Consider the following 27,583-nt stretch of genomic DNA (forward strand, 5'->3'; position numbering starts at 1 on the left):
CCGCTGCCGTCCTCGGACTACGAGCTGTTGTTGTCAGTACGTTTCGTCGCCCGCCGTGGGACGGAGGAAGCGCGAGCGTAGTCCGTTGGGCGAAGGGTCTTCGGAACTTACAGGAAAGGGGTGCGGGCCACGAGACGCATAGCGATCGGCTGCCCTCTGTAGTGGCTGGGTTGGCGCTTCTTCGCTGAAGAGGCCGGTCTGCGTTCCTCTATCCGGTGTGGTTGTAGACGGCGAACGCTGAAGTGGAACCTTCGCTTTCCATGCAGGAAGCGGCGGATAGAAAGTCGAGGCCGCGACAAAAGGGAAGCCTGCCGCCGTCACCAGTAGCGAGAGTAAGTTGCTAAGGGCGGGGTACGAGACAGACCCAGTTTGGCCTTCTCTTTCTGAGGCCTACGGGGGCAGGTGCCTGTAAAGGGCGAGCAGCTATTGGGATGGGAAAACATGAGTTCCCCAGATTCTCGCCGTCATTCCCGAAGGCTCCCAGAAGAAATCGTATCGATACGGTTCATGTATCTCTGACAAATATACATACTCCTCTCGCGTTCCCCTTTTGCAGTAGATGGGCGAGGCGAGGAAATACGTATATGTACTAGACTCGGAGAGAGACGGAATGGGGAGGCTCTTTGCGTGTAATTGTAGTGTCCCCGAGAGCACGCGTGGTGGGTTAAAATTCCTTTATTGTTTATAATTGTCAGCAATTTCAAGGGGAAGGTGAAATTGAGTTTAACCTCTTTTTGTCCCCTTGCCATCGCTAGCGTTCTTGTTTCCATTTTCTTCCCCCAATCCCCTGCAGTCCGAGGAACAGCACTTTTGCTCCCCTTCCCCCCCCCCCCCCCAACTGCTATGCATTCGTCCGGCTTAGGTGGCAGATAAGAAATTCATATATTCGAACTGCAGATCTATTTGGGTGATGACAGTGCATCTTATTTCTGCAAGCTGGATAGGGAGCCAACAGGTTTGTTCAGAGTGAGCATAGCAGTCTTTATTTTTCTTGTGCACAGAGCTCTCTTCTGTGGAAATGCTTACATAGCGTTGTCATGCCAAAAACACATTATGGCTTGATGATTTCTTTGGCAAACAGCCATTTTTCTAAGCTGCATCAATTTATGTTTTATTTGCCATCTTTGACACAGGCACTAGACCTGTGGAACATCTTTATTTGTTTATTCCCTTCTATTTAATTGAAGCTGATAGATGAAAGAGCATGGAACAGTTTTTTTATAGTTTAGACTATATTTATATCTTACTTGTTGAAAAGAAAATTATATTAATTGGAATGTTATTGTTTATAATTATTTAGTATCGTTATTTTAAAGTGCAATGTATAATGAATTGTGTATATATTAAAGTATCATTCTTTGAACAGATGCTTGAAATATTTCTTGAAATAAAAAATATTTTTGTAGCTTAGATTTTTAAAGTTTACTTTTTTAGAAGTTAAAATACATTTATTTAACAGGTAGTTATTTATTTAAAAAGTAGTTGGATTAACTATAGTTCTCCTACAATTAGCTAATATCAATATGAATCCTTCCAAAAGATATGAGACAATTGTTTAAAGCCTGCCCTCTAGTGCAATTGTACTTACCTATATAAGATTATTTTTATGTATCATTTATGGGGAATCACAGAAGTCAGCATTTTAATGTAGGGAAGTGGGACAAAATAAGGATTTGGCACAGTACATATGGTCTCCGAAACAGATAAACCTGCTTGGAAAATGATACTCTTAGAAATGTAAGGCTTACTCTTAGAACCAAAAAATATATCATAACTGATTTTTTTTTTTTTACTGCCAGCTATGGTGATTATGTTGTATGGCCTTTCATATTGATAACTTCTCATCAGAAATACACAATTTGGCTCATCTTATTTAGATAATACAATTAGGGACTATATAGAAGACCTAACTGAACATAGGAGTGTTTTTTACAATGTTTAATTTTCTAGTCTAGAGTATGTAATGAATATGTGTGTGTATAATGTGTGTATGCATATATGTGTACTCTAATGAAATCTATAAAGCTGAAAAGATTCTATTCATTTGTCCTGTACTATATGTAACTATAATACTAATGTTTTGGATTTTTTTTTAAAAATAGAAAAGTTAGAGTTAATTTGATACATGGTCATTGTCAAGAGTATTTACTGAAATATCTAGGTGATCAGATGATATAAAATACTTTTTTGTTTGTTAAATTGGATAGACACTTTAATATTCAGTGTAAAAGATCACAGTTTATTTCTCTTTTATGTAGTCTGTTATTCAGAGAACACTTTATGACAAGTTTGTCTAACTTCATTTAATTCATCAATTGCGCTTCTGGTGCACTGGCAACATTTTCTGGATGCCATTTCAGTTGCATGCTCCTTAATACCCGTTGACATCTCTTTTCATATATTTAGACAGATACCAAATAGATCTAGCAATTGTTTGATCATTCTTGCTTGACAAATTCTTTCATAATATTGTTTTTCCATTTTACTATCCTGTTCTAGAATAGAATTTATTTAGGTTTATTAGATTATTGCAAGTGTGAGTACTTGAACTTGCAAGTGTAAGCACTTTCCTCTGAGCATTAATATAAAGTTCAGTACTATTTAATAAAATAGTAAATTAATATAGTATTTTATTTTTTTCTAATATACTCAGTGTTTCACTGAAGTGGCCTCCTGTTCTCCTTCAAACAATTTTCCTACATATATAAGAGTATAATATGTATTTTAACATGGTTTCATTGATGTTCTGTGCAGTTTGTAGCAGTATTTTAATCAACTGGAAATAAAATCTTAAAAATTTAATATAGAAAATTCACTTTCAGTATAGATGAAAAACACTTTCAACTGAGTCGAGCCATAGAGAAATATAATGTTTTTTGTAGTAGAGATAGCACAGTATTTCTAGAAAAATGACATAATATTGGATAAATAGATAATCTATTCTGTCTTGCTTTAAAAGAGAACATTGTTTCCACAACTCTAGATTTTTGTATTTTTAATGGGGAGAAAGATCAGAATTGTAGCACTGAAAAGGTTAACGTCATTTGGTCATTTTGCATTAATTAATCTCCTGGTCCATGGGGGGGGGGTGCTCATCCTTTATGGGAAGTAGCTTTGGAAAAATATGTGTGCAGGAAAGCCAGATCAGGAAGGACTTAAGCTCTAGCCAATGTCATAATCATGACCCAACTGTATATCCTCCCCTAACCTCAGTTATATCTCTGTGTGTGTGTGTGTGTGTGTGTGTGTATACATACATATATATATATATATATATATATATATATATATATATATATATATATATATATATATATATAGTGTGTGTGTGCATATATATATATATATATCTGTGTGTTGTTTCGGTAATCATGGATTTCTGGTAAAACACCTGGACTGGACTGTGCTGTGGACATCAGGCATATAATTCTTACCATATGCTGTGAGGAAATTATTAAATTTGTTGATTGCTTCTTTTAGCTGATTTGATACTGTCTTAGAGGCATATTTAAATCTTTGACTGCTTAGAAGATTAATAAATTAAAAATAATGGAATGGTTATGTAAATAACTTAAACACTGTAATTAAAAAGGATACGCATATTTGTAAAGGGATTGTGAAGTGTGCCTCTAATACAGATTTATAAGTAATTTCAATTATAGTTGGACCACATTTTTATTAATCTATGTTTTATTAATTAATGGTTACTACAACTCTGTAAAACAGTTCCCCATCTTTTAGATAATGAATGTCCACTAACCAGCTTTTGGGGGGGGGGGTGGGATTGGAAGCATAAAAGTTATTGCAAGCATTCTAGTATTTCAAATAGTCTCATGCAGAATTGTTCTTTTTTGTTGTCTGTTTTTATGATTTTAGTATATTGGCAAGTAATTTAGTCCCAAAACTAACAACAAATTAAATAATTGACCATGCTCCAAGAAATTCTAAAACTTTACCATTTAGAATTTTCCTGGAAGTTATCATTACAAAGAATTTCTGAAGATCTTAACCTTCAAAATTTGTACAGGCTGAATTGTTATTATGAGGATAATATCTGAATTGTTCTTTGGCAGATATGTTCTTTATTTGTAACATATTATATATTTTCTTGATTCTGATAAAAAGTATATAAAAGACAAAATCAGCAATAGAAAAGATTGGGAATAAGAAAGAAATTGGTCCCATTCAGAGATATTACCAAAAATATCTGTGTCTCTTGGCTTCTGGGATTTCCTAAAAAGGTGCATTTGGACAGATATCAATGATAAAACCAAATCTCCAGGAATATATTCCCATAATGTTTATGTCCTGTGTATTCATCATTGTAGAGCATTATAAACTAATGGCAAATGTGCAGGATGATGCAATTAAACATCCAGTCTCCAAATATTTTTTAAAAATAAGGAAAGTTTGTTGTAGAACTAGAACATAACCATTAGAATTAAAATCTAAAATGTATATAGTGATTACTAGAACTGTGCTGCCTTTAGCATCTTTTGGTCAATCTAAGACAGTGGTTCTCAACCTGTGGGTCGGGACCCCATTTGGGGTCGAACGACCATTTCACGGGGGTCGCCAAACAATGCAGTCCGCCATTTTTTCCCCCTTTTCCTTAGCTGTGCTGCTCCCTTTTATTTTATTGGCTTTTGAAAGTCAATAGAATAGACTCTCTTGAATAGAGTCTAATTCTATTGGCTTTCAAAAGCCAATAGGAATTGTCCAGGCTGTCTCTGCTCTGCTGAGCCCGCCAAAAGTCCCATTCTGCAAACGGTGCTGCACCAGTTGAGTAGTCCTCGACTTACAACCGATTGAGTAGTCCTTGACTTACGACCGGTTGGGGGTTGCGGCATTAAAAAGGTTGAGAACCACTGATCTAAGAGAAAGTTCCTGTTTGGGTATAGAAAAGAATGAAGTATTAAAAGCCTCAATTTTTTCCTTCCATGTATTCAATTCAGATTTTATATATGCTCTAAGGCAGGGGTGTCAAACTCGCAATGTCACATGATGTGTCGCAACGTATTATGACTTTTTTTCCATTGCCAGTAATGGGTGGGCACAGTTTCGGCATGATGCATCCGCCCCACGGGCCGGCAATTTGACACCCCTACTCTAAGGCTACACAGTAATATTTATAATTTAAGATTTTTTTAAATAGAAAGCAATATATTTTTCTTAACAATTTATGTGTTCTTCCAAATGAATTTTAGGATGACAGTTTATACATATATTCATATAGTTGTTTTCTGTGCAATTTATTTAGCTCCTTTAAATATAAAACAAATATGGTGGCTAAGTAAATATTTTTATGTAGGAAATAACAGTGGAAGAATGTGAAACTGGTCTTGGTACTGGAAATAGAAATGTCAGCAGATGAATCTTCTAAAAATATGAAGAAACCTTGCAACTTGATGATCAAAACATAACTAAGATGTTACCTTTGAGAAGGGCATTGCCAAGGTTAGTAGACACTCAACTTATTCAATATAGACTTTATTTCACTAGGAGATTTATCTTAGTTGTCACAATGATATAAAAATTTTGTATACAGTTCTAATATGGATCCTCAACTGACAATGTACCATTAAAATATTTATTTTCTTCTCATTACAAATGTATATACAATGATAAAAGATTATGATCTATTCAGTTCTCTTTTAGGAAAGACAGGATTAAAGTGAGAAAAAAGAGATGGGTCAGATCAAGCTGTTGAGATGATTTTTTCTAACCTGGGATTAGCAGGATGCTACATTTTTTTAAAAAAAAAATGTTAACTTTGTTTTACTTTAATCATGGTTGATAATATGCTGCACATTTTTCTTGGGAAGACCTTGGCTGTACAATTTGACTATTATTCCTGATAGTTCATTTTCCATTTTTTAAAAATAATTAATACATAATTGACTAAATATGATAAGCATTGAAATCTAAATATAGCAAGTGTCTCATGAATCTGTCTTTCTAGTAATTTGTGTATATCCCATAGTTTTATATTATGACCCCATCCTCTCTGTATACACAGAGAGAGAGAGACGCACACACAGAGACACAAGAATACACATGCAAATGGTTGGGCTCTAGAGAAATTACCTATAATGAAGAGATAATATGGAAATAAGCAAAAAGTACAGACAATTATAGATAATCCTTGACTTACATCTATTCATTTAGTGACTGTTCGATATTACAACAGCAGTGAAAAAAAATTTTTCACACTTATAACCCTTGCAACATCTCTGTGATCACGTAATCAAAATTCGAATGTTTGGCAATTGGTTCATATTTATAATTATTGCAATGTCCCAAGGTCATCTGATTATCTTTTGCAACCTTCTGACAAGCAAAGTCAATTGAGAAACCATCACTTAACAACTGTGTTACTTACTTAACAACTGGAGTGATTTACTTAACAATGGTGGCAAGAACGATCATAAAATGGGGCAAAATTATCTTAACTGTCTTGCTCAGCCACATAAATTTTGGGCTTAATAGTGATTGTAAGTTGAGAATTACCTGTATGATGCTTTGTTGTTCTCTCTACTCTGTTCCTATAAAAGAGTTTTGTAATATAAAATAAATAGATAAGTATAAAATTATCTGGTTTTATTAGAAAATATGTCAGATATACATCCTGAAATTTCTCTCATTTACTAATATTTGGCAATCTTTTCAGCAATTTCCTCAGATTTCTTACTTAATATGTTTTAAGTTCAGGAAATAGCAGTCATCTGTTAAAATTTTTGTGGAATTAGCTCCCCCCCTTTTTTCCCTGCTAGACTGCATAATTTAATGATTCAACTACTTGAAGTGTTAGATAAACCTTGTCTGTGTATATGATATTTGTAAACTGACCACTCTAAATTATTCAAATTTCTTTCAAGAAAAATTTTTTATACTGGACTCTTTCATAAAAGTCCAACATTTATAAAAGCAGAAATATTTTTTTAAGTGTACATTTATAATAATTTTATTTCTGATTTTTTAGGAGTGTCTGGCAGCGAAGATGAGTTGTATATCTATTTCAGAGATACTTATATGAAAAAACACAAGTTTTATAAAGTGTCAGCATTACTACTTGGAGAGTATGGCAGGTTTTAAACGAGGATATGATGGAAAAATTGCTGGATTGTATGATTTGGATAAAACCTTAGGCAGAGGACATTTTGCTGTGGTGAAGCTTGCCCGACATGTATTTACAGGTGAAAAAGTGGCAGTAAAAGTAATTGACAAGACCAAGTTAGATACTCTTGCCACTGGACATCTTTTCCAAGAAGTCAGATGTATGAAACTAGTGCAACATCCTAATATTGTTCGTCTGTATGAAGTTATTGACACCCAGACCAAACTTTATCTGATCTTAGAACTTGGTGATGGAGGAGATATGTTTGATTACATCATGAAACATGAAGAAGGTCTTAATGAAGATCTGGCAAAGAAATATTTTGCTCAGATTGTTCATGCTATATCCTACTGCCATAAACTGCATGTCGTTCACAGAGACTTAAAACCAGAAAATGTTGTTTTTTTTGAAAAACAAGGACTTGTGAAATTAACTGATTTTGGGTTTAGCAACAAATTTCAACCTGGAAAAAAACTTACAACAAGCTGTGGCTCTCTTGCATATTCTGCTCCTGAAATTTTACTTGGTGATGAATATGATGCACCTGCAGTAGGTAAGTTAATGGACTATTAAACAAAATCTTAATTGCTATATTTTTGTGTTCAGATGAGCTATTCCTGAAAAATTATTCAGTGTTTCCCAGTTTTATGTCATCCAATAACTGCAGTTTCCAGAATTCACAGCTAATAGGCTAAAAAAGAATTCTGAAAGTTGCAATTCTAACACTTCTTGAGGATACCTTGTTATGAAAAGAGTGGATTTAAAGATATTTGTATCCTTTCATGCTATTAATCTAGTGTTGGAGGCAAGCAACTAGGTATCCTCCAGATATTTTGGAACTGCGAATTCATTTAAGCTTCAACTATATGATCAGCGAATTTCAAACAACTGCAGACTATAGCCTGTTTCTGTCATTTTACGGGTGACTCCTAAAGTTAACTACAGATAGTCCTCGACTTATGAACACAATTTAGTCCAAAATTTATGTTAAGTGAGACATTTGTTAAGAGAGCTTTGCTCTATTTAAGACCTTTCTAGTCAGAGTTGTTAAGTGAATCAGTGCAGTTGTTAAGTTAGTAACAAGGTTGTTAAGTGAATCTGGTTTCCCCACTGACTTTGCTTGTCAGAACTGTTCACATGACCCCAGGATATTGCAACTGTCATAAATATGACCCAATTGCCAAGCATCTAAATTTTGATCACATGACCATGTGGATGCTGCAACAGTAAGTGAGAAAAATGGTCATAAATCATTTTTTTCAAGGCTGTTGTAACTTTGAATGATCACTAAAACTTTTGTAAGTCGAGGACTACCTGTAATCATGGTTAAAAGTTGACACATTCTATGATTATATTATCTCAAATATACTGTGCTATTTACAATGGGTGCTAGATAATATTCACTTCATATATAATATAGTTCAGTATTGTCTTTAATTGCATTAAAATAAGTCAGTATTTATTTACACTTCAATTCAAGAATTGTTTGAATTACATTGACAATAGAGAAAACTACATTTATCTAGCAGCATCTTAACCAGTGATAGAATTCAGCTGGTTCGCACCAGTTCGGCAGAACTGGTAGCTAATTTTCTTTGTTGACTAGGCCCAGAACCGGTTGTTCACATATTTGAATCCCACCACTGATCTTAACTATTATGAACAAATAACCAGGTTTGCACTCACAAATACAGTTCAAATACTTGCATTACCTCTCTGATTTAGGAGTACAACATAAAGTGTTCTTGTTACTGACTTCTCTTATAGTTGCATTTATGTGGAAGTAGCCTATAATTTTCAGCAAAAATTCTTCAGATGTTTCAGTCATTCTTTCATTGTGGCTCTTGCTGTTGTGATTGACTATTGTTGAGTTTTCAAACTGCCCCCAATTTTGAACAAGAGAAACTAAGGCAAAAAAAGGGTGTCTACAGCCACCTTCTAAGGTTATGGAAAAGGAAGAGCTTGTTCTCATGAAAAAAACATGTCTATAGTAGTAGTAGTAGTAGTACTAGTAGTAGTAGTAGTAGTAATAATAATAATAATAATGTTGGAAGGGGCCTTGGAGGTCATTTTTGTTTAAAATACACAAACACACAGAGCCTAGTTGTGGTCCCATTTCTATTTGATAATCAGAAATATTTTAATCCATATGCTATTGAGATAATTCATCTTAAAATAGTTGGCTCCCAGTTCTTCTTTCCCAGAATTTACTTTAAAAGCTGTAAAGCAACTTTTTCATTATCAAACCTTCAATCTATCCATTGTGAATTGTAACTACTTCATGAAATTATAACTTTATTCAGGGGTTCCAGATAGGATACATGTTTCAAATAACAAAACACATAACCAGTTAGGACTATCCAAGTTTATATCAAAGGCCTATGAGGTTCACAATTGCTCAAATCCATATTGTATAAATCTGATTTAGTGAACATGAAAAAAGGATGAATATAATAATTTGCTTCAATGAGCAGCTAAAATGGTTACTTATTATAATTGCACTATGGTGACAGATATTTCCTCTCTAAATGCATAAATCTATTGTTTTTCCTCTCAACAACATATTTTAGATACTTGGATTTCTTGGATTTCTGTGGTTTTTCTAATGTTACTAATTTCCTTTATTATACATGTAGTATTATCAGTGAAACAACATTAGGCTTAATTCTTACAAGCCAAGTATTGTACAACAGTTAAACAGGAAATCCTTTACTAAAATAGTAATTTCCCCGCACAAAAAAGGAAGTGGGCAGGAAAGAGTGAGTACATAGAATACATAATCAAAGTAGATAGAAAAAAAATAGTTGCTGGGAAAAAGTTACATGAAAGTTTAGTAATAACTATGAAATTGATTTACAATTGAAAGTCTTTTTTGCTTCCATGTGGCCATTGTGTGAGAAATATTCAGTTGGATATGTGACTTCAAAGTTCTCCTTTTATAAGTAGAAAGCTAACTGGGGTCTAAAGGGTAACATAAAAAAGATAAATTTGTCCTGAAAATGCCTTGACTTTTAATCTGAGACTAATATAGTCAAAAGTTAAGATACTGAGTAAAACAATAAAAATTTGTTTGACACTACAAATGGTAGCAATAAATATAGAGGTGAAAAAAAATGGTATGTTCTTGAGATTTTTTGACCATGGATATTAAGATATCCACACAATTTCATACATTTACCTTAACCTATCCATTTCAATTTGGTCTACTTTTTGCCTGCAGGTCATAACAATACAGCAGTTAAGATAAATGATAATCATAAAATATGTTAGAATACATTAAAATCAAATAAAATGAATGGAGCATTATTTAATAAAAAATAAATAGTTTATAAATCAGGCCAAAATAGCTCCTCTTTGAAGAAGGGTTCTAAAACTGAATTGAAGAAGCTTTTTGGATGAGAAGTGAAATGTTTTTAAGTAAAAAAAAAAAAGTCCAATTGCCTTTTGCGGAAAAAAAACCCCTTTAGGACCCCCATGACTTGAGAATCTCCACGGACACAAAAGTTCCATTTTTTTCCCATGATTAGAAGCAGAAATAGGGCAGTATAAAAAAAAATGTTAAAAATCTGTAATTTTGTTAGAACATGGGCAGATAATATTAATTATATGATCTTTTAATTAGTTGCTTAAAGTTTTTGTAATATATTATTAGGAAGTCCCATTCAAATGGAAAGTGAGCATTTTGAATAATAAATTACTAAGTAAATTGTATACAGTTGGAAAGATAGATTTGTGGTGTGCATATGTGACATTGATTTAAAAAATGCTACTTGTTTGAAATATTTGCTGTAAATTTCCTTTTTAGTATATATCATGTCTGGAGATGGCATCTGTTACTGTCAAAAATCTCACTTTTTCTGGAAGATCATTAGGAAATGATGATCTGATGATAAATCATTGGATGAGTTTGGCCTGCACTAATTGTTTCAAGCTACATAATATTAGTAGTATCTTATATAATTAATCTTATTGTGCAGATATTTTTTTCATGGTATTTTTTTTAAATTGTGGATTTACAGGAGAGTCCCATGAAAGTGTTATTCATTGATTTTTCCTGCAGTACCATTCCCTGCCATCTGGAGATTGCATTATGTTATAGTAAATTATTCACAAATAATTTTTCTGTGATATTTTAATGAAAATACAGATTAATATGAGAATCCCACAAAACATTTATTCATAGAACTTTTCTGTAATACCACTCCCAGGCACCTGAAGTTCTTATTATATCATAGTAATGCTTACTCCTTTATGCTGACAAAATATCTTTGTAGTTAGTCCAACAGGAATATCTGATGAACATTACAGGTAATTAATTTCTAAGACTATTAAAAGATTCTGCTCATGGCCACTAATATGAATAAAGATGTATAATCATTTTTTATTTCTATGTTTTTAGAAATTAGTAATTGAGAAAGTATAGTATGCCTCCTTTGGCATGATGCAATTATATTAAAAAACATAGATTTTTTTTTTACCGATTAACATTTTCTTTCATTAAAGAACAATGTATTAATTCTTTAAGGATTCAGTGTGAAATGCATTAGTTGACAGGTTTGTTTGGCATTCTTTTCAAAATAAAACAATAGCATTTTTAATAATATGCACAACAAAATCCACGGTAAATTTTGGGGCCCTCTACCTACTAGATTTCTGACAAGCATTAAAGAGGCAGTCAGTGACGAAGTTTGGTTTCCATAGCAGTGACTTGATGTTATGTAAGGAGTAAGGAAATTGCATGTATTTGCCTGGTTGTCATGGCTCTGAGAATCTGGCTGGAACAACTTTCAAAATTGGGGTGTTTCAGAAGCATTTGAAAAACAGCCAGTGCTAACCAGAAGCTATAAATCTTAATACATTACAATTCCAAATTACATACTGTGTAATTACATATTTAAGAGTTAAGACTTTCCTTAAATGAAGTATTATGTTTTAAATCACTGATGTTCTTAATATTTTTGTAGACTCAATCAGATCCATTGTTTAAGGGTATGTAATAGAATCTTTAATTTGTTTTTGATAAATACTTGGATTCCCGATATTTCTCCAGACTTTTCATGAAGGTTTGTTGCCTGATTGTTTGCTAATGGGAGCAATCAATCTAAAAATAACTAAAATCATGATAGTGAAAGTTTTTTAAGTGAACGCTAAGCGAGGTAGAGAAATATTGAGAAAGTTTTTAAGTTAAAAAAATAATTTTTGATTTCCTGCTTAGTAACAAATACACAGATATTTTTTTCTTCTGTATAATTTTTGATTGCTTTGATTAATATTTCCAAATGGTCACAGTTGTTTTAGTTAAAGCCCTGCAGCAAAGCTCTTGCCATTTATCTTTTTAATCATAATCTGAAAAAAAATCATAGAGGTCCAATTAATACAGAGGTCCTCAATATTTTGGGCACCAGGGACTGGTTTCGTGGAGAGAGGTTTTTCCGCGGACCGGAGGATGTGTGGTTTTGTTTGCTGCCTGCATCCCGTGGATGGGGCTTTGCTGTTTGTGCGGATTGGTTGCTAGCATGCTGCGGCCCAGTACTTGTCCATGGACCGGGGATTGGGGACCCCTGAATTAATAGGAAAGACTTTCACTTTAGATATTTTAAGGAGTTTTGCCCTGCATTTTAATGAATAAATGGACCTGCCTGTTAATAGGTTAGACTGCTAATCCATCTGATATAGACTTCTTTATTCAGATGTGGGTTCTGTTGACTTGTGCTTTATGACAGGAAGATTTTTTTTTAAATGGCAATTTAATTCTATTCAAATGCATTATATATGGCCTACAAAATGTAAAAAATCCAATTAAGAAAATATAGAAAAAGGGAAAAGGAAAACAAACATAAACAAGAAGTGTTTATTCAGTATTCATACAAAAAGGCTTGATAGAGGTCTTCAATGCTATAACATTTAACATTTTGTGAGCATCTACAAAATTTAAGAAAAGAACATTTTTAAATGTAGGCTCCCATAGGAAAAGCTCGTACACAAGCCATTTCAGGATCTCTAGTTCTCTTTGCAGTAAGACTGTCCCTGTTGTCAATGCTTAACCAAATAATGAACATGTAGTTCTCATTTAGCAACTGTCTCAGTAAATAACCATTCACAAATATAATGGTAATCAATAGTACTAAACAGTAATAAAAATAATTTTCTGAGTTATGAGTACCCTTATGCTCAAATTTCTGCACCTGAGAACACATTTTATACTGAGAATAATATTGGCATTGTTGCATGATAGGAGTTTTTATCTAGATAAGCCGGTAGCTACTAGCAGTCTTTGTAACGGTATCTCTCTCCCTCTCCCTCTCCCTGTTCCCTCTCCCTTTCTCTCTCCCTCTCTCTTGGCAGTCAGAGCAATTGTTTTATTATTTGTTTTGACCAATAGGATAACCAAATCTGAAAAATTCAAAGTGATTTATGTTAAAAATTATAAAAAAGAAAGAGTGAAATACAAAAATTAAAATGATATTTCATGGAAGTGCATAGAAAACATTCCAGTCCTTATCTAGTTAGTTATAATCTTGTAAATTCTGACTAATTAAAATGTTTGGTCAAATAGTATATAAATTTTTTCTGTCTTGAAGTTTAAAATTCATTATCTTTTCCTAGATATATGGAGTCTGGGAGTTATTCTTTACATGTTGGTATGTGGACAACCACCTTTTCAAGAAGCAAATGATAGTGAAACTTTGACCATGATAATGGATTGTAAATACACAGTACCATGTCGGGTATCCAAAGAATGTAAAGAGTAAGTAAATTATTGTATAAAATGCCTTATAATTAAAAACATTATGCCAATACTTCAATATATGGGCAGTAAATATAGTGGTGAAGACTGGAGGAACTCAGTTTATATTCTCATTTCACCACAATGAAAAAATCACAACCCCCCCCCTTCCTTTCTTTCAATCTAATCTATATCCTCAAGATTTCTTTAAGGATATGGAAGAATTCTATATGCTCTGTTGAATTTCTTAAAGGAGAGGCAGGATATAAATAAAATATACGTTAAAGAATGAAATAATTTATCCTCATTCTTCAAAATATTCACATATTTATTTTTGAACATTCTTTTTTCTATTTAATAATTATGTTTTCCCCCTTTGTTTGCATTCTATATTGGTACTGGTTCTAGAAGATATTGCAGATTAAAATCCTGTCATAGAGTAAAATATTATTTTAAGCTTTAAAAAAACTACTGAGAATGTGATTTTTTTCAATAACTGTATTTATTACATTTATAGGCTACTCACCTCTTTGCCAAGCGAATCTGGGTGACTTACAACTAAAATATTAAATATAAAAATGTTTAAAACATTAGATACAAAGATAAGAAATAAAAGGAAAGGTCGGTACAGTGGTGGCATCTTCTCTGTCCACCAACAATCTTTAGTGTGGAGTGTCCTCATCAGGATCCCAAGCCAATCAGTAGAGCTAGATTTTAACATTCTTTGGGAAAGCAAAAGGGTAGAGGCAGACCTCACCTCAAGTGGCAAAGTATTCCAAAGAGCAGGGGTCACACAGAAAAGGCTTTCCTTCTAGACCCCTCAAATTCTTTGACCATTGGGACCTACAGCATATCCCTTTTGTTGGATTGAGTGGAACTGGCCAAAATCATTGGAATGAGACAGTTCCTCAGAGAACCTGGTCCCATGCCATGAAGAGTTTTAAGATGATAACCCACACTTTGAATTGGACCCAGAAGCAAACCAGGAACCAATGCAGCTCATTTGTATGTTATAAAGACAAATATGAACAGAACTTGTATATTGTAAATCTTCTATTTATATAAATGGAGCCCTGGTGGTGCAATTACTTGCATGCAGTATTGCAGTCAAAGTCTGCCCATAGTCTGGAGTTCAATACTGATGGGGGCTGGATTGACTCAACCTTCTATCCATCCAAGGTTGGTAAAATGAGGACCCAGATTGTTTCAGGGCAATATACTGACATTCTAAACTGACCAGAGAATTCTGAAAAGTGAGTATTCCCTCACTTAATGTTGTGATCTTCAGTTTTCAGGCTACTTTTATACTTACGTTATATATGTGTAAAACCTTCTAAAATGTACTGAATGAGCAAAACACAGCAGTAAACAAAATATGCTTATGTACTTTCTAGTTTAGTTACAGTGAAGGGTTTCCTGATTGTCTTCTGTAGAAACTCTAACCAAGTCAGATCCAGCTTACCTATCAAGATAAAAATAAGGCTAGATAAGTACTATCATCTGCTGTGACTTAATATCTTTTAATCTCAAATGAATACATTTATATGCTGATGGATTTGGAAAATATCTCATAGGCCTGTGTAATAATTTTAAAAAATTAGGAAGATCTAGTATCTCAATAAAATAAATTTGAATAAAAAGAATTCTAGAAATTAAATAGTCAGTTATATCCTGGGTAAGAACCAGTTGTATTATAAAAGAAAAACAGCTTTGTGAATATACCATTATATATTGATTGTAATATATGCTTGTATTTTTCTTGCCAGTTTAATTACACGAATGTTGCAGAGAGATCCCAAACGAAGGGCATCTTTGGAAGAAATTGAAAATCACCCTTGGCTACAAGGAGTTGATCCATCACCTGCAACAAAATATAATATTCCTTTGGTTTCATATAAAAATCTTTCAGAGGAAGAGCACAATAGCATCATACAGCGCATGGTTCTTGGAGATATTGCAGATCGAGATACTATTGTGGAGTAAGTAACATTTTATACAGTTTTATAATTCAGTTTTATAATTTTAATACTGTTTCTCAGACTGGTGCCTTCCATAGACATTTAGATTTCAGCTCCAGAATTAACAGTTATCATAGTCAACAGCCATTTTATGTGGTAATTATAAATATTTAGTCCAGAAGATGCAATTAGAAAAGCACGTGGAAAAGCACAAGAACTTCTCTGGCATCATAATCAGGTTGTAACGTTTACTCTGTATGTCCTTAATATCTGATTTTCAGAGAAATTCCTTCATGTCAAATGTTTATTTTGCACTTTTCTACTTTAATTTGAAGTTATTTCGAACAAATAAAGTAATATGTTATTTCTTTTCTTTTTTTTAAATTTTTTGGTCCTTAAAACAATTCCATGATAAGACAGCTACAACTTAAGCAAAAATTGACTACTTAAATAAATACAGAAAACATAACTATATAACCAATTGTAATCTATTCAGTTTTATGGTTTTTTAAAAATTGCTTCTGGAATCTATGGGACAGCAACTATACTAATATACTCTTCTAACTGTAATTAAATAGATGGCAAAAGCATAGGAAAGATGCTGTAGCCAAAATGACTACAAGACATGTAAAATATCCAGATATTGTAGTACACTTTCTTCATTGCCTCTCTGTGCATGTGTGTTTGTTGACTGGTTTTGAAAGCAGGTAGTTCTATCATTTAACCTCCTAATTATTTCCATATGAAAATAATTCCTGTATTTATATTATGTATCTTCTTATAATCTATTTAAAAGCTTTTGAACTTTTGAGAAAATTTAGTTCTCAAATTTAGAGCTAATAAATTAGCTCTAAATTTATAAAATTAGATTTTATAATCAATATAAAATCTGTTAAGTAAATGTACATTTATTTTGATAAAAAATATCTTGTCAGTGCAAATGAAACAAGCATCAAATAGCTTGATTTAGGTCTCATTGTATGCAATGTGTTTCAAGTGTCTGCTAAATCCCTTTGAGCATTTGAGCAGTAAGTTGCTTGAATTTGATGTCTAACAATTTTCTGTCATATATCGAGAGTCAGTGATTTGCTGCTCATGTGACTTTTATATTTGTATGAACAATTACAAAGAAGGCTCTGAAGTGAGAAAGTTCACTTCAAGTTAGTTGAAGCAATATGAGGAAAGGTATTGCTCATTTGTTTTAAATTAGCTTTTAATTTTATTTGATGGCAGAGGACACAGAAGCATTCTTTAGTATTGAAAGTTTAAAGATAATATGTAGTGTGTTTCTTGACTGATTTCTTTCTTCAATTTGCTTCCTGGTGTCCACTAAATAGTGATAAATCACCCAAATTCTGAAGTAGTGTGGAAGAAAAGGCCATCCATTGGACTTGAGGTGCCACTTCTCCAAAGTGGGAGTGTGTCCCTGAAATTGCTTCTTTTAGCAATTATAGACCATCCTCGGGAGCCATTGAAAATAAACTAGTTCTCAGTAATCCTAGTTATAACTAGATTTGTGACAGTAGTATAGCCATATCTGTCAGAAATTCTGTTGCATCTGCATGAAATATTGGGAAGTGATCATATACTGTATCTGGCAATTGGAAATACTGTTGACTCAAATTCAATAAGTTATTGTCATCCGGAACATTTTTTCAGCTGTTAAATTTTTTTTTCATATACAGGTAGTCCTCAACTTATGACTAATAGTCATACATTATGGCAGCTGTAAATTGAATCATCCACTTGACCAAACCAACCTTTGTTATGGAGGTCGTTAAGCAAATGCCACAGACATTAAGTGAACCAATGGTTTGGTAAAGGCTGGTTTTACAAAAATAAAAGAAAGAAGAAATAAATGCTGGTTTTAGGCAAAAATGTTATAAAATGTCACTTTCTGCAGGACCCTGCAAACAGCCCAAATGCAAGCTGATTGCTGAGCGCCTGACATATGGTCAAGTGACCCTGGGGGAGGGGGAGAGACATTCTTCTGAACTTCATAACCGGGTTGTAAGTAAGTACCCTGGTAGGGGGAACAGTGTAACTTCAAATGATTGGTGAGCAATAGATCATAAGTCAAGGACTAGCAATAGCACTTAGACTTATATACCACTTCATGGTGCTTTACAGCCCTCTCTGAGTGGTTTACAGAGTCAGCATATTACCCCCAACAATCTGGCTCCTCATTTTACCGACCTTGGAAGGATGGAAGGCTGAGTCAACCTTGAGCCAGTCAGGATCGAACTCCTGGCAACGAGCAGAATCAGCCGGCAATAATGCTTTCTAACCACTGTACGACCCCAGGTATTGTTGTGTAATTATTAAACTTTCTGCATTAATTTCCCAGTTTTTTGTAATGCAGTGGCAGTTTGTAAAGATGTCTAAAGTACAAATTTCTGTTATGAGGTACTCTTCAACATTTTTCTTGAGGAACATATGTTATGTTGGCAATATGTCCAGTTTGAGAAAACCATTAATACATATTTTATTTCTTCAGGGCTCTGGAAACTAATAAATACAATCACATCACTGCCACCTACTTTTTACTAGCAGAGCGGATTTTAAGAGAGAAACAAGAAAAAGAAATACAAACCAGATCAGCAAGTCCAAGCAATATAAAAGCGCAGTTTAGGTAAGATTTAAGATGATAGATAGATAGATAGATAGATAGATAGATAGATAGATAGATAGATAGATAGACAGACAGACAGACAGACAGACAGACAGACAGACAGACAGACAGACAGATGTTTGTGTGCTTATGTATCCGTCTATATGTATATATGTGTGTCTAGTGTATACATCTACTGTATTAGTCTGTCTGTCTATCTATCCATCCATCCCTCCCTCCCAACTATTATTACTTGTATTTAAATTCTTTATGGAGACTCACAACCTTTTTATTTTAAATGTACATTTTAAAAATACTGTAGAATGGATGCAGTTATCTATATATCAAATATAACACTTCTGAAAAATGAAAAATGTGTCCTTTTAAGGGCATTAGCTATGGAGAATGGTAAATTGATTTAGCATTCTGTGTCCTCATTCAGCAATAATACATTTTTTCTCATAGTAAATATGGTGATGTGTAGATTTTTAGATAAAGGTCTCCCTTTCAGTCCTTACTTTGCAGGATGAGAGAATATGAATTTATATGAATTTCAAGGCTAAGAAATATTGGTGCTCAAATTTAATGATAGAGGCCTTAAATCTAAGATGTGTGTATAATAAGAGCGTGCTCTCTAATATATTTTTTTAAAAAAAATTATGGTAATTTTGAGATACAGAAAGACCAAGCAATTAAAAATGATAATACTTAAATCTTATTGCAGCCTTTTCTAAAGAACGATTGTATAAAAAAACAGGAGATACAAAAATAAATAAACTCTAAAAATATCAAACTAATTTAAATGTAGAAATGGAATAAACAACTTGAAGATATAATTAGGAGAGTCTCTTCAGGAAGACTATTTAAAATCACTATAATAGAGGCTAAAATAAATTATATATTATGATATAGAAAAAAGCCCAAACAAGTTTAGGAAAACGGCACTGTATTTAAAAAGCTCTATCAAACAGATTATATGAAGCAAGAAATCTTATTTTAATAAATAAAAAAAATGTAACAAGTTAGATACTAGTCCAGTTATATCATTAAATCCAATACTTCAGGCATGTCAAACATGTGGCCCGTGCAAGCCACAACCACTCCAGCCCCACAAGGGCAAAACACATACTGATATATCAGGATATGGCCCGTGATGCGATCAGGGTTGACACCCTGCAATACTTGATTTTAGTTACATTTTATAGTTTCAAAGTAGCAACTGGATGACTAGTTTGAAATAAAGGTGGGAGAAGGATAGCATTTCCCATACTTACATTTTCTTACAGTGTCACTATTCTTGTTTTTCTTTGTTTAATTAATTTAATTAATTAAAATATTTTTTTTTAAAAAAAAGGAAAAAGGTTTAGTGTTTTGGAGAGGGTGATTTTCATAGGGAAAATTAGGAATGAGGAGATGCCCAGTCTGAAGATAGGATTAAAACTTAAAGTTATGAGTATTTTAAGAGTAAAAATCTGCATGCATTTGGAAATACATTAACCTGAGCAGGACTGAACTTCTGAAATACAAGCATAAGATTGATTGAGTGGATTTCCTAAAAACTCAAGTTTAAAATTAGCACCAAGGCAATCAATGGAAACAGTCCTAAACAATCTAGCTCTGAAGCAGTAAAGTCTGCCAGAGTTGTAATAGATATCAAACATGACTAGGGCAGAGGAGGTAAAAATGTTAATAAAAAAATATTTCCATGCCTGAAATTTGGGCTAGAAATCTACTAGTCATAAAAAGTAATTGATATCTGAGGTCTCATTCTCAGCCTAGTTCCAAATTGGTATGATTCCTCATTGATGAAAATATATTCAGAGGGTATTATGGGTTACCTGCTGGTTCCATGAAAACCAATATAATTATTTTTCTTTCACCTATTTGTTTTAACATGGTCCTCATTACTTTTTCTTTGAGAAAGTGAACAGGTGGCTCTCTGTGTCTAATTTTTTTTTTATTTGCCTGCCTCCAAGCTGGATTATCAGTCACCTGTCCCATTTGCACATGGGAAGATTCCAGCAGTTCTTTTGAGAGCTACAGGAATACACAAGGATGGGAATCAATATTGGCTAGATTATAAAAGACTATTCTGGAAGTACCACAATATCTGTTGAACTTGCCTCTTCCGTTATTACTTTATTGGCATTTTTAAAGTCCTAATAAATTGCACTACATAACAGTAATTAGTATCACTTTAGTTACTAAAAAAAAGACTAAACAATTAATGCTATTAAGAGAAAAAAATGGATCCAAAGATTGGTTTGAGATAAAAGTGGAATTTCCATTTTGTTTATATGCTGATATAAGATGCCTTAATTTGTGTCTTCATTTTCAAAAGACAGCCTAGAATGATTTAAGAAATTAATTGTTCAAATATTTGAACTTAAGCTAATGAGAAAAAATGTGATTAATTTTAAAATATATATTGATTATTTTTCACTTTTTATATTACTTGCAGCAATAATATATTTATTAAAATGAGAAGCAATTAACATGAAATAAAGATTTTGCTTTGAGGTATTTTTGATTTTGATTTTTAATTAAATTTGCATTTTCATGTTTTCTCTGTTTTATGTTTATTTTAGACAATCATGGCCAACAAAAATTGATGTTCCCCAAGATTTAGATGATGACCTTACAGCTTCTCCATTGTCTCATGGAGCTGTTCCCCAATCTCCTGCTCGTAGTGCTGAAAATGTTCTTAATGGACACAGAAGTAAGGCACTTAATGAGTCAGCCAAGAAAGAGGATATTCCTGAATTAGCTGGACCAGCACTTTCAGTTGTTCCCTCAGTGAATTTAAAACCTACAACTAGTAGTCGGAAGTGCTTGTTTAGAGTGGAAGAAGATGAAGAGGAGGATGAAGAAGATAAAAAAACTGTTTCTCTGTCAAATCAAGTTGTTCTGCGTCGTAAGCCTTCCGTTACAAATCGTCTAACTTCCCGAAAAAGTGCCCCAGTTCTTAATCAGATTTTTGAAGAAGGGGAATCTGATGATGAATTTGATATGGATGAGAATTTGCCTCCCAAACTTAGTCGTCTAAAAATGAATATTGCTTCACCCAGCACTGTGCATAAACGTTACCACAGAAGGAAAAGTCAGGGTCGTGGATCTAGTTGTAGTAGCTCAGAAACAAGTGATGATGACTCAGAAAGTAGGCGACGTCTAGATAAAGACAGTGGATTTACTTATTCCTGGCATAGAAGAGATAGTAGTGAAGGTCCTCCAGGAAATCAAGGAGATGGAAGTGGACAAGGAAAACCAAGCAATGGAAATGGAGGGATTGACAAAACAAGTCCTGGTGATAATCATAAAGAGGGTGGAAGTCCTTCCAGTAGTTCTAGTGGAAGCACAAATAACAATTCAGGTTCCACTCGCAGATGTGCAGGATCTGGTAATTCAGTGCAGTTGTCATCAAGAAGTGCAGGTGATCTGGTTGAAAGTCTCAAGTTGATGAGCATTTGTTTAGGTTCTCAGATTCACAGTAGCACTAAGTACATAATTGATCCCCAAAGCAACATTTCATTTTCCAGTGTGAAGGTGCAGGAGAAATCAACATGGAAAATGTGCATAAGTTCTGGGAGTGTAAATCCAGTTTCATCTTTGAGCAGCATAAAATTATTTTCTGACCAAATGTCAGATGCAGCAAATGAATTAGAACGAATAAAGAACAAGAACTTGAAAAATAATGTGCTACAACTACCTCTATGTGAAAAAACAATATCTGTGAATATTCAGCGAAACCCGAAGGAGGGACTATTATGTACATCAGGTCAGACAACTTGTTGTCATGTTGTTTGACAATAATCATATTTAACCCATTCTACTTGACATCACCAATCTTCCTGTTCAGAGCTGTGAATACTTTATTTCACTGAACCTTTTGTTATCTTTGTCTTATTATGTTAACATAGGCTTTAAGCAGTAATTTATTACAGTTTAGTTTTGCGTGTTATGACAATGCATGATACTGTGCATGTTGCTAGCCAGTAATTTCTTTTGTTCCAAACCCAAGATTTGTGTAATTTTCTTTCTAATTTTATTCTAGAAAATCTGGATTATAGTAAGGCTCATGTCCAAATCCAGTATAAATTAAGCACTTGGTAGTTTCATATTCTGCACTTAATTAGAAACAGATTTTTTATTTCTTAGTAAGACGTCAAATTTTCTTTGGATCTTCTGTGTTACTTAAAATACATGAGATGTGGTATAATTATCTGTGTTTGCAACAGAACCAAAGCAATAAAACTTTGATACTTAAATCTCTTCTGGAGCTTTCAGAATTTCAAGGCTTGTACAAAGCAAAAGTGCACTGAAAAGTTATCTTGAAATCTTGATTTTTAATCCCACATCTTTGTCTTAAATGCACGAGTGATGGCTGAAATGAAGATCTTGATTTGATATAGACAAGATTTTTTAAAAAAAATAATCTCTAAGGCAGCTTTCCCCACAATTAAATGCAGACAATCTTTTTTAAAAAGAATTATCTAACAAAGGAATAGTATAATTTTTTCCCCATCCAGGGGAAAGCATTCATTACTGGTATATATCGGTTGTAAAGTATTGTGCAAAATATTTAAAATGGACCAATTTGTGGTAGCTGAGATCTGTTTCAATAAATAGATCTTTAGTTGATATCTTTTCCAATAAATCATTTCATATATAGTAACTGTTGATACCGAAAAAGCAAAGTTTGTTTTTTCCCAAATCTACTTTCCATTATGCCCTTCAATGTTTTATTATTAATGGAATGGTCATAAAGAGTTGACTAAGGACATAATAAAGTAATTTGAGCATGCAGGTAAATGAGACAAAATAGGTAATTGTCACTTTTGTATAGTGTTAATTTTATCAGAAATGCTTCAGAACACTGTAAGGTATACAGTCAATTCAGCCAGTCATTTTTAGTAAAAGAGAGTAAGAATAGTTGCTGGAATCTGAATAAGAGTCTGTTCAGATTATCAGAGCCTAATTGGAATACTTTTAATATGCTCCATGGCAAGATAGGTGGCAAATAAAGTTGATAATAATATATCCTCAATTTCTCCCCATGGATTTAAAATGCACCATAGATTATTTTTACTGGAAAATAAATTTTAAGTGGACATTAAGTTTGGGATGTGGTATTTAATTTGCTTTAAAAATTCTCCAAATCAAATCAGTAACACAAGTTGGCATGGAGCAATTTTCTTTCCTTCTTGACTATTTGCTTTTTAAAAATCCCTTACTACTGAAATGCCAGCAAATGAATGTTTGGGCACTTTTTCTGTTAAAAATACTTTTGACTAGATGAATTAACTTTTCTGAATATATATCTAGGATAAAATAAAATATACCCAATTTGGGAAAATATAAGAATATTATTATTATTTTGCTCTGTGCACTGGGTCTTCAAAGCAATGCTATAAGAACTGATGGTATTATGTAGCAGCAACTCAGACAGTTGTCCGAGAGAGTTTACATTCAGTGCATTCAGAAAATATTCAGACCTCCTTCACTTTTCTCAATTTTGTTATGCTACTGATTCTACTGTTATTGAAATTCATTTTTTCTCATTAACCTACATTCAATACCCCATAATGACAAAGTAAAAACAGAAATTTAGAAATGTCTGTAAATTTATTAAAAAGAAAAAAAACCGAAATATATTGGCATAAGTATTCAGACCCTTCACTCATACTTTGTTGAAGCACCTTTGGCAGCAATTACAGCCTCTTTTGAGGTATGACACGACAAGCTTTGCACACCTGGATTGGGAGATTTTCTGCCATTCTTCCTTGCAAATCCTTTCAAGCTCAGTCAGAAGGCCAACCATCACTGCAGCCCCCCCACTGATCTGGCCTTTAAGGCAGAGTGGCTAGACAGAAACCTTTCCTCTATAAAATATATGAAAGTCCACTTGGAGTTTGCAAAAAAGCACGTGAAGGACTCTCAGACTCTCCACACAGGATTTCTGGAGCTCAGTCAGACCATCAGGTTCTTGGTCACCTCTCTTAGGCCTTTCTCCCGATTGCTCAGTTTGACTGGATAAACAACTCTTGGAAGAGTCATGCTTGTGCCAAAACGTCTTCCATTTGAGAATTATGGAGGCCACTGTGCTCCTAGGAACCTTCAGTAAAGCAGAAATGTTATTGTAGCCTTCCCCAGATCTGTGCCTTGCAATAATCCTGTCTCTGGGCTCTGCAGGCACTTCCTTTGACCTCATGGCTTTGCTCTGTGATAGCATGCACTGTCAGCTGTGAGGCCTCCTATAGACTGGAGTGTGCCTTTCCAAATCATGTCCGAGCACATTACCACAGGTTGACTCCAATCAAGGTGTCAGCAATGTCAGCAATGATCAAGAGAATTGAGAAGCATCTGAGCTAAATTTCAAAAATTGTTGCAATGGGTCTGAATACTTATGCTAATGTAATATTTCAGTTTTTCCTTTTTAATACATTTGCAGGTATTTCTAAAGTTCTGTTTTCACTTTATCATTATGGAATACTGAGTGTAGATTAATGAGAAAAAATGAATTTTAACAACTATAGAATCAGGCTGCAGCATAGCAAAATAAACAAAAGTGAAGGGGGTCTGAATACTTTCTATAGCTCAGTAGTATTGTGATGCTAGCAAAATGGTCAAGTACAATGCATTTCATTTACATTATAGATTGTAGAGCACCAAAGAATTGTTACATTGGAATATGATTTTATGCTTCCTTTTTTAGTATGGTAAATCTATCTGAAGGTACAATCTAAAACATTTTATTAGAAAGCCAGTTGAGTTCATTATGGCTTATTTCCAGATAAATACGGATTCATCTCTAGTTCTGAATCATGCAAGTGTATTTTAATGTCTAGCCTAGTTCAGGATTTATGATTTTTATTTCCCAAGTATAGCAAGGTATAAATGAAATATTTCACTTTTGTTTTTCAGACTCTTGTTGCAATCTAATTTTATACTGCTTGGATCTTTACCAGTATGACATAAGTACTCTGTATAAGATTGTGTATGTATGTACATGCACAAAGTTGAAAGAACTGATATATGGGTGAAGCCATAGAAAATATTTGCTTGAAATTTTCTTGGGCAGGGATCTTATAAAAGGCCAGAAATATAGACAGTTCATAGATATCAGTAAATAGGGCATCTATATAAAAAGTAGGAGAAATTTATAAAGGGCATTGGCAATAAACTTTGTTGCAGCTTTTATTTTCAAGTTGCTGTAAATATCACACATTATGTACAGCCTAGGAAAGGCATCTTTTTGACCAACCCCAGGAGTTTTTGTTTCTTCCGTTTTTATAAACAATGGTGTATGTATGTATATGTGTAAATATATATATGGTGCTCACTTTAGATCAGCGGTGTTGACCATTATGCTGCATAGCTGTAAAATAGCCTTTAGTTATGTATGGTTGGGTGAACTACTTGGGTGTTCAGATGTTAGCCTGAATGTTGTCTTTTATTCATCTGTTCACAAGTGAATGGCTGTGCATGTATTGTATGTTGTATTATGTTCTGTTAAAGGAGGGAGAGAATAACCACTACATTAAAATATATTGGACCAAATTATATAGAATAAGTAACAGTTTTCTGTACCCCTTAAATTTGTCTTTACAAATTGCTTATAGTTACTGTAGCATATAAATATTGTGGAAAGCAACTAGTCTTGTATTTTTCTGTATGAATATATAATGTACCTCTAGCAATTTATCTGTATTTAAAATGTGACAATCTTGACAGAGAATTAATTTTGCAAGTAGCAGTTAAATTAAGCAAAACTGAATGCAGAAAAGTCAAGCCTTTTAAGAGAGGGTACAGAAATATCAGTTGATCTTTGTCAATTGCTTCCAGCAATGTTTGGCTTTCTTCACTATGTAACTATTCATGGTGTGTGACAAAAATCCAATTAATAAAATGATCTCTTGATCAGTGAAAAAAAGATTTCTATGTCAACTTTATATACTCACTAGTGTGGTTTCTGTTTCAGTACTGAAAAGCTGACATATTGGTCCTGTTGTAATAGGTAAACTATGATTATATTTGTCTGTAACTATTACTCTATGAGTGATTGTCTATGCATTTGCTTTCTGCCTGCTACACATGTGCAGCATTAAGCTTTCCTTCTTCCCTCTGCTCTTATATCACCTCAGTACAGTTATCCACTATGAAGGTAATAATTTTTTAGAAGTGCTGCACTTTTTAAATTACATTGTATTTTGAGATTTATTCATATCTTAGCAGAACTAAAAATACAAAGCAAAGTGTTCCTCTTGTGAATTTTTATCTGTTCAATATGTTGTATGTCTTTAACAGTACAAAATAGTAAGTTTAAAACTGTTCAAATGACTATTCCTTTTGTGATGCACCTGTGTTCAATTTATTAACAAACCATGTCCAAAGCCCACCATTTTACAATAGCCACAGATGTGCATGTAAGCCAAATTGTTGGATGAATACATGTGGTAATGCAGTTAATAATATCACAAATCGCTGAAATTTGAAATGTGGTTCAGAAATATTAATCATAGTTTTAAAAAATGAAAAGAAAAAGCTAGCAATTTAAAATGTACTTCAGGTTTGATCAGATTATAAAATGTTTTGAGAGAGATGATCTGTAGTAATAGTCACATAATCAGAAAAGCAACTCATTTAACAACCTGAGGCTGCTACTGAAAAAAAAAAAAACGACTGAAGTTCTTTTTGATTCTTGTTGAAACAATCTGGCCCTTTAGTATTAAGAATGTACTTTTTTAAAATCAGGAAAGAAGTCTACATGCATACATTCCAAAACATGTCTACTAGCTCAAACAATACTGCAGAAGCTTGTATGTTGGCAATTCAGACCTTAAGCTCAGCTCCAAAAGCAGCCAGGGATATTTGTTTTGATTTTGATCCCTTGAAACACCTTAAAACAAAAGACCCTTTTAATAGCATAAATTAATGGACAACTGAAGAGATAATATTCTTAAATGCTGGTTATGTATGCATGTATCATACGAAATGTTGATTGTATACAGTTAAACAGGCTAGAAACCAGAAGATTGTTAAGTTCTACTCCTGCCTTAACCCTGAAAGCTGGTTGGGTGATTCACCAGTCACTCACTCTCAATCCAATACACAGAGTGGTTTTTGTGGGGAAAATAGGAGGAGAAAGTGTTAGGTGTGTTTGTGGCTTTAAG

General features: G+C 33.5%; 1 protein-coding gene across 4 annotated transcripts; it reads left to right on the forward strand.

The window, feature by feature from the left end:
* The first annotated feature begins 6 nt into the window (after positions 1-6).
* SNRK (SNF related kinase) lies at positions 7-23,990 on the forward strand. 4 transcript variants are annotated; one of them, XM_039336280.1, is made up of 7 exons: positions 7-332; positions 5,312-5,457; positions 6,983-7,670; positions 13,724-13,865; positions 15,611-15,823; positions 18,300-18,434; positions 21,002-23,990. In XM_039336280.1, the coding sequence occupies exons 3-7, from the start codon at positions 7,082-7,084 to the stop codon at positions 22,215-22,217; spliced, it is 2,295 nt and encodes a 764-aa protein (XP_039192214.1). In that variant the 5' UTR covers positions 7-332; positions 5,312-5,457; positions 6,983-7,081; the 3' UTR covers positions 22,218-23,990. The 4 variants fall into 4 exon arrangements, with proteins under 4 accessions (XP_039192214.1, XP_039192217.1, XP_039192218.1 ...); XM_039336281.1 differs by having other exon boundaries at positions 10-332; positions 7,359-7,670; XM_039336283.1 differs by lacking the exon at positions 6,983-7,670 and having other exon boundaries at positions 9-332.
* The last annotated feature ends 3,593 nt before the right edge of the window (positions 23,991-27,583 follow it).

The sequence above is a fragment of the Crotalus tigris genome, unplaced genomic scaffold (genome assembly GCF_016545835.1).
Source record: "Crotalus tigris isolate CLP2741 ecotype Arizona unplaced genomic scaffold, ASM1654583v1 scf7180000017666.27876245, whole genome shotgun sequence".
In the NCBI taxonomy this organism is placed as follows: Eukaryota; Metazoa; Chordata; class Lepidosauria; order Squamata; family Viperidae; genus Crotalus; species Crotalus tigris.

Bases quoted from the DNA above. Each gene is read 5' to 3' on its own strand.
- SNRK (XM_039336280.1), top strand. From the start codon at position 7,082: ATGGCAGGTTTTAAACGAGGATATGATGGAAAAATTGCTGGATTGTAT. The intron at 13,866-15,610 runs GTAAGTAAATTA...TTTTCTTGCCAG, and splicing joins GTATCCAAAGAATGTAAAGA to TTTAATTACACGAATGTTGC. The intron at 15,824-18,299 runs GTAAGTAACATT...TTATTTCTTCAG, and splicing joins GATCGAGATACTATTGTGGA to GGCTCTGGAAACTAATAAAT.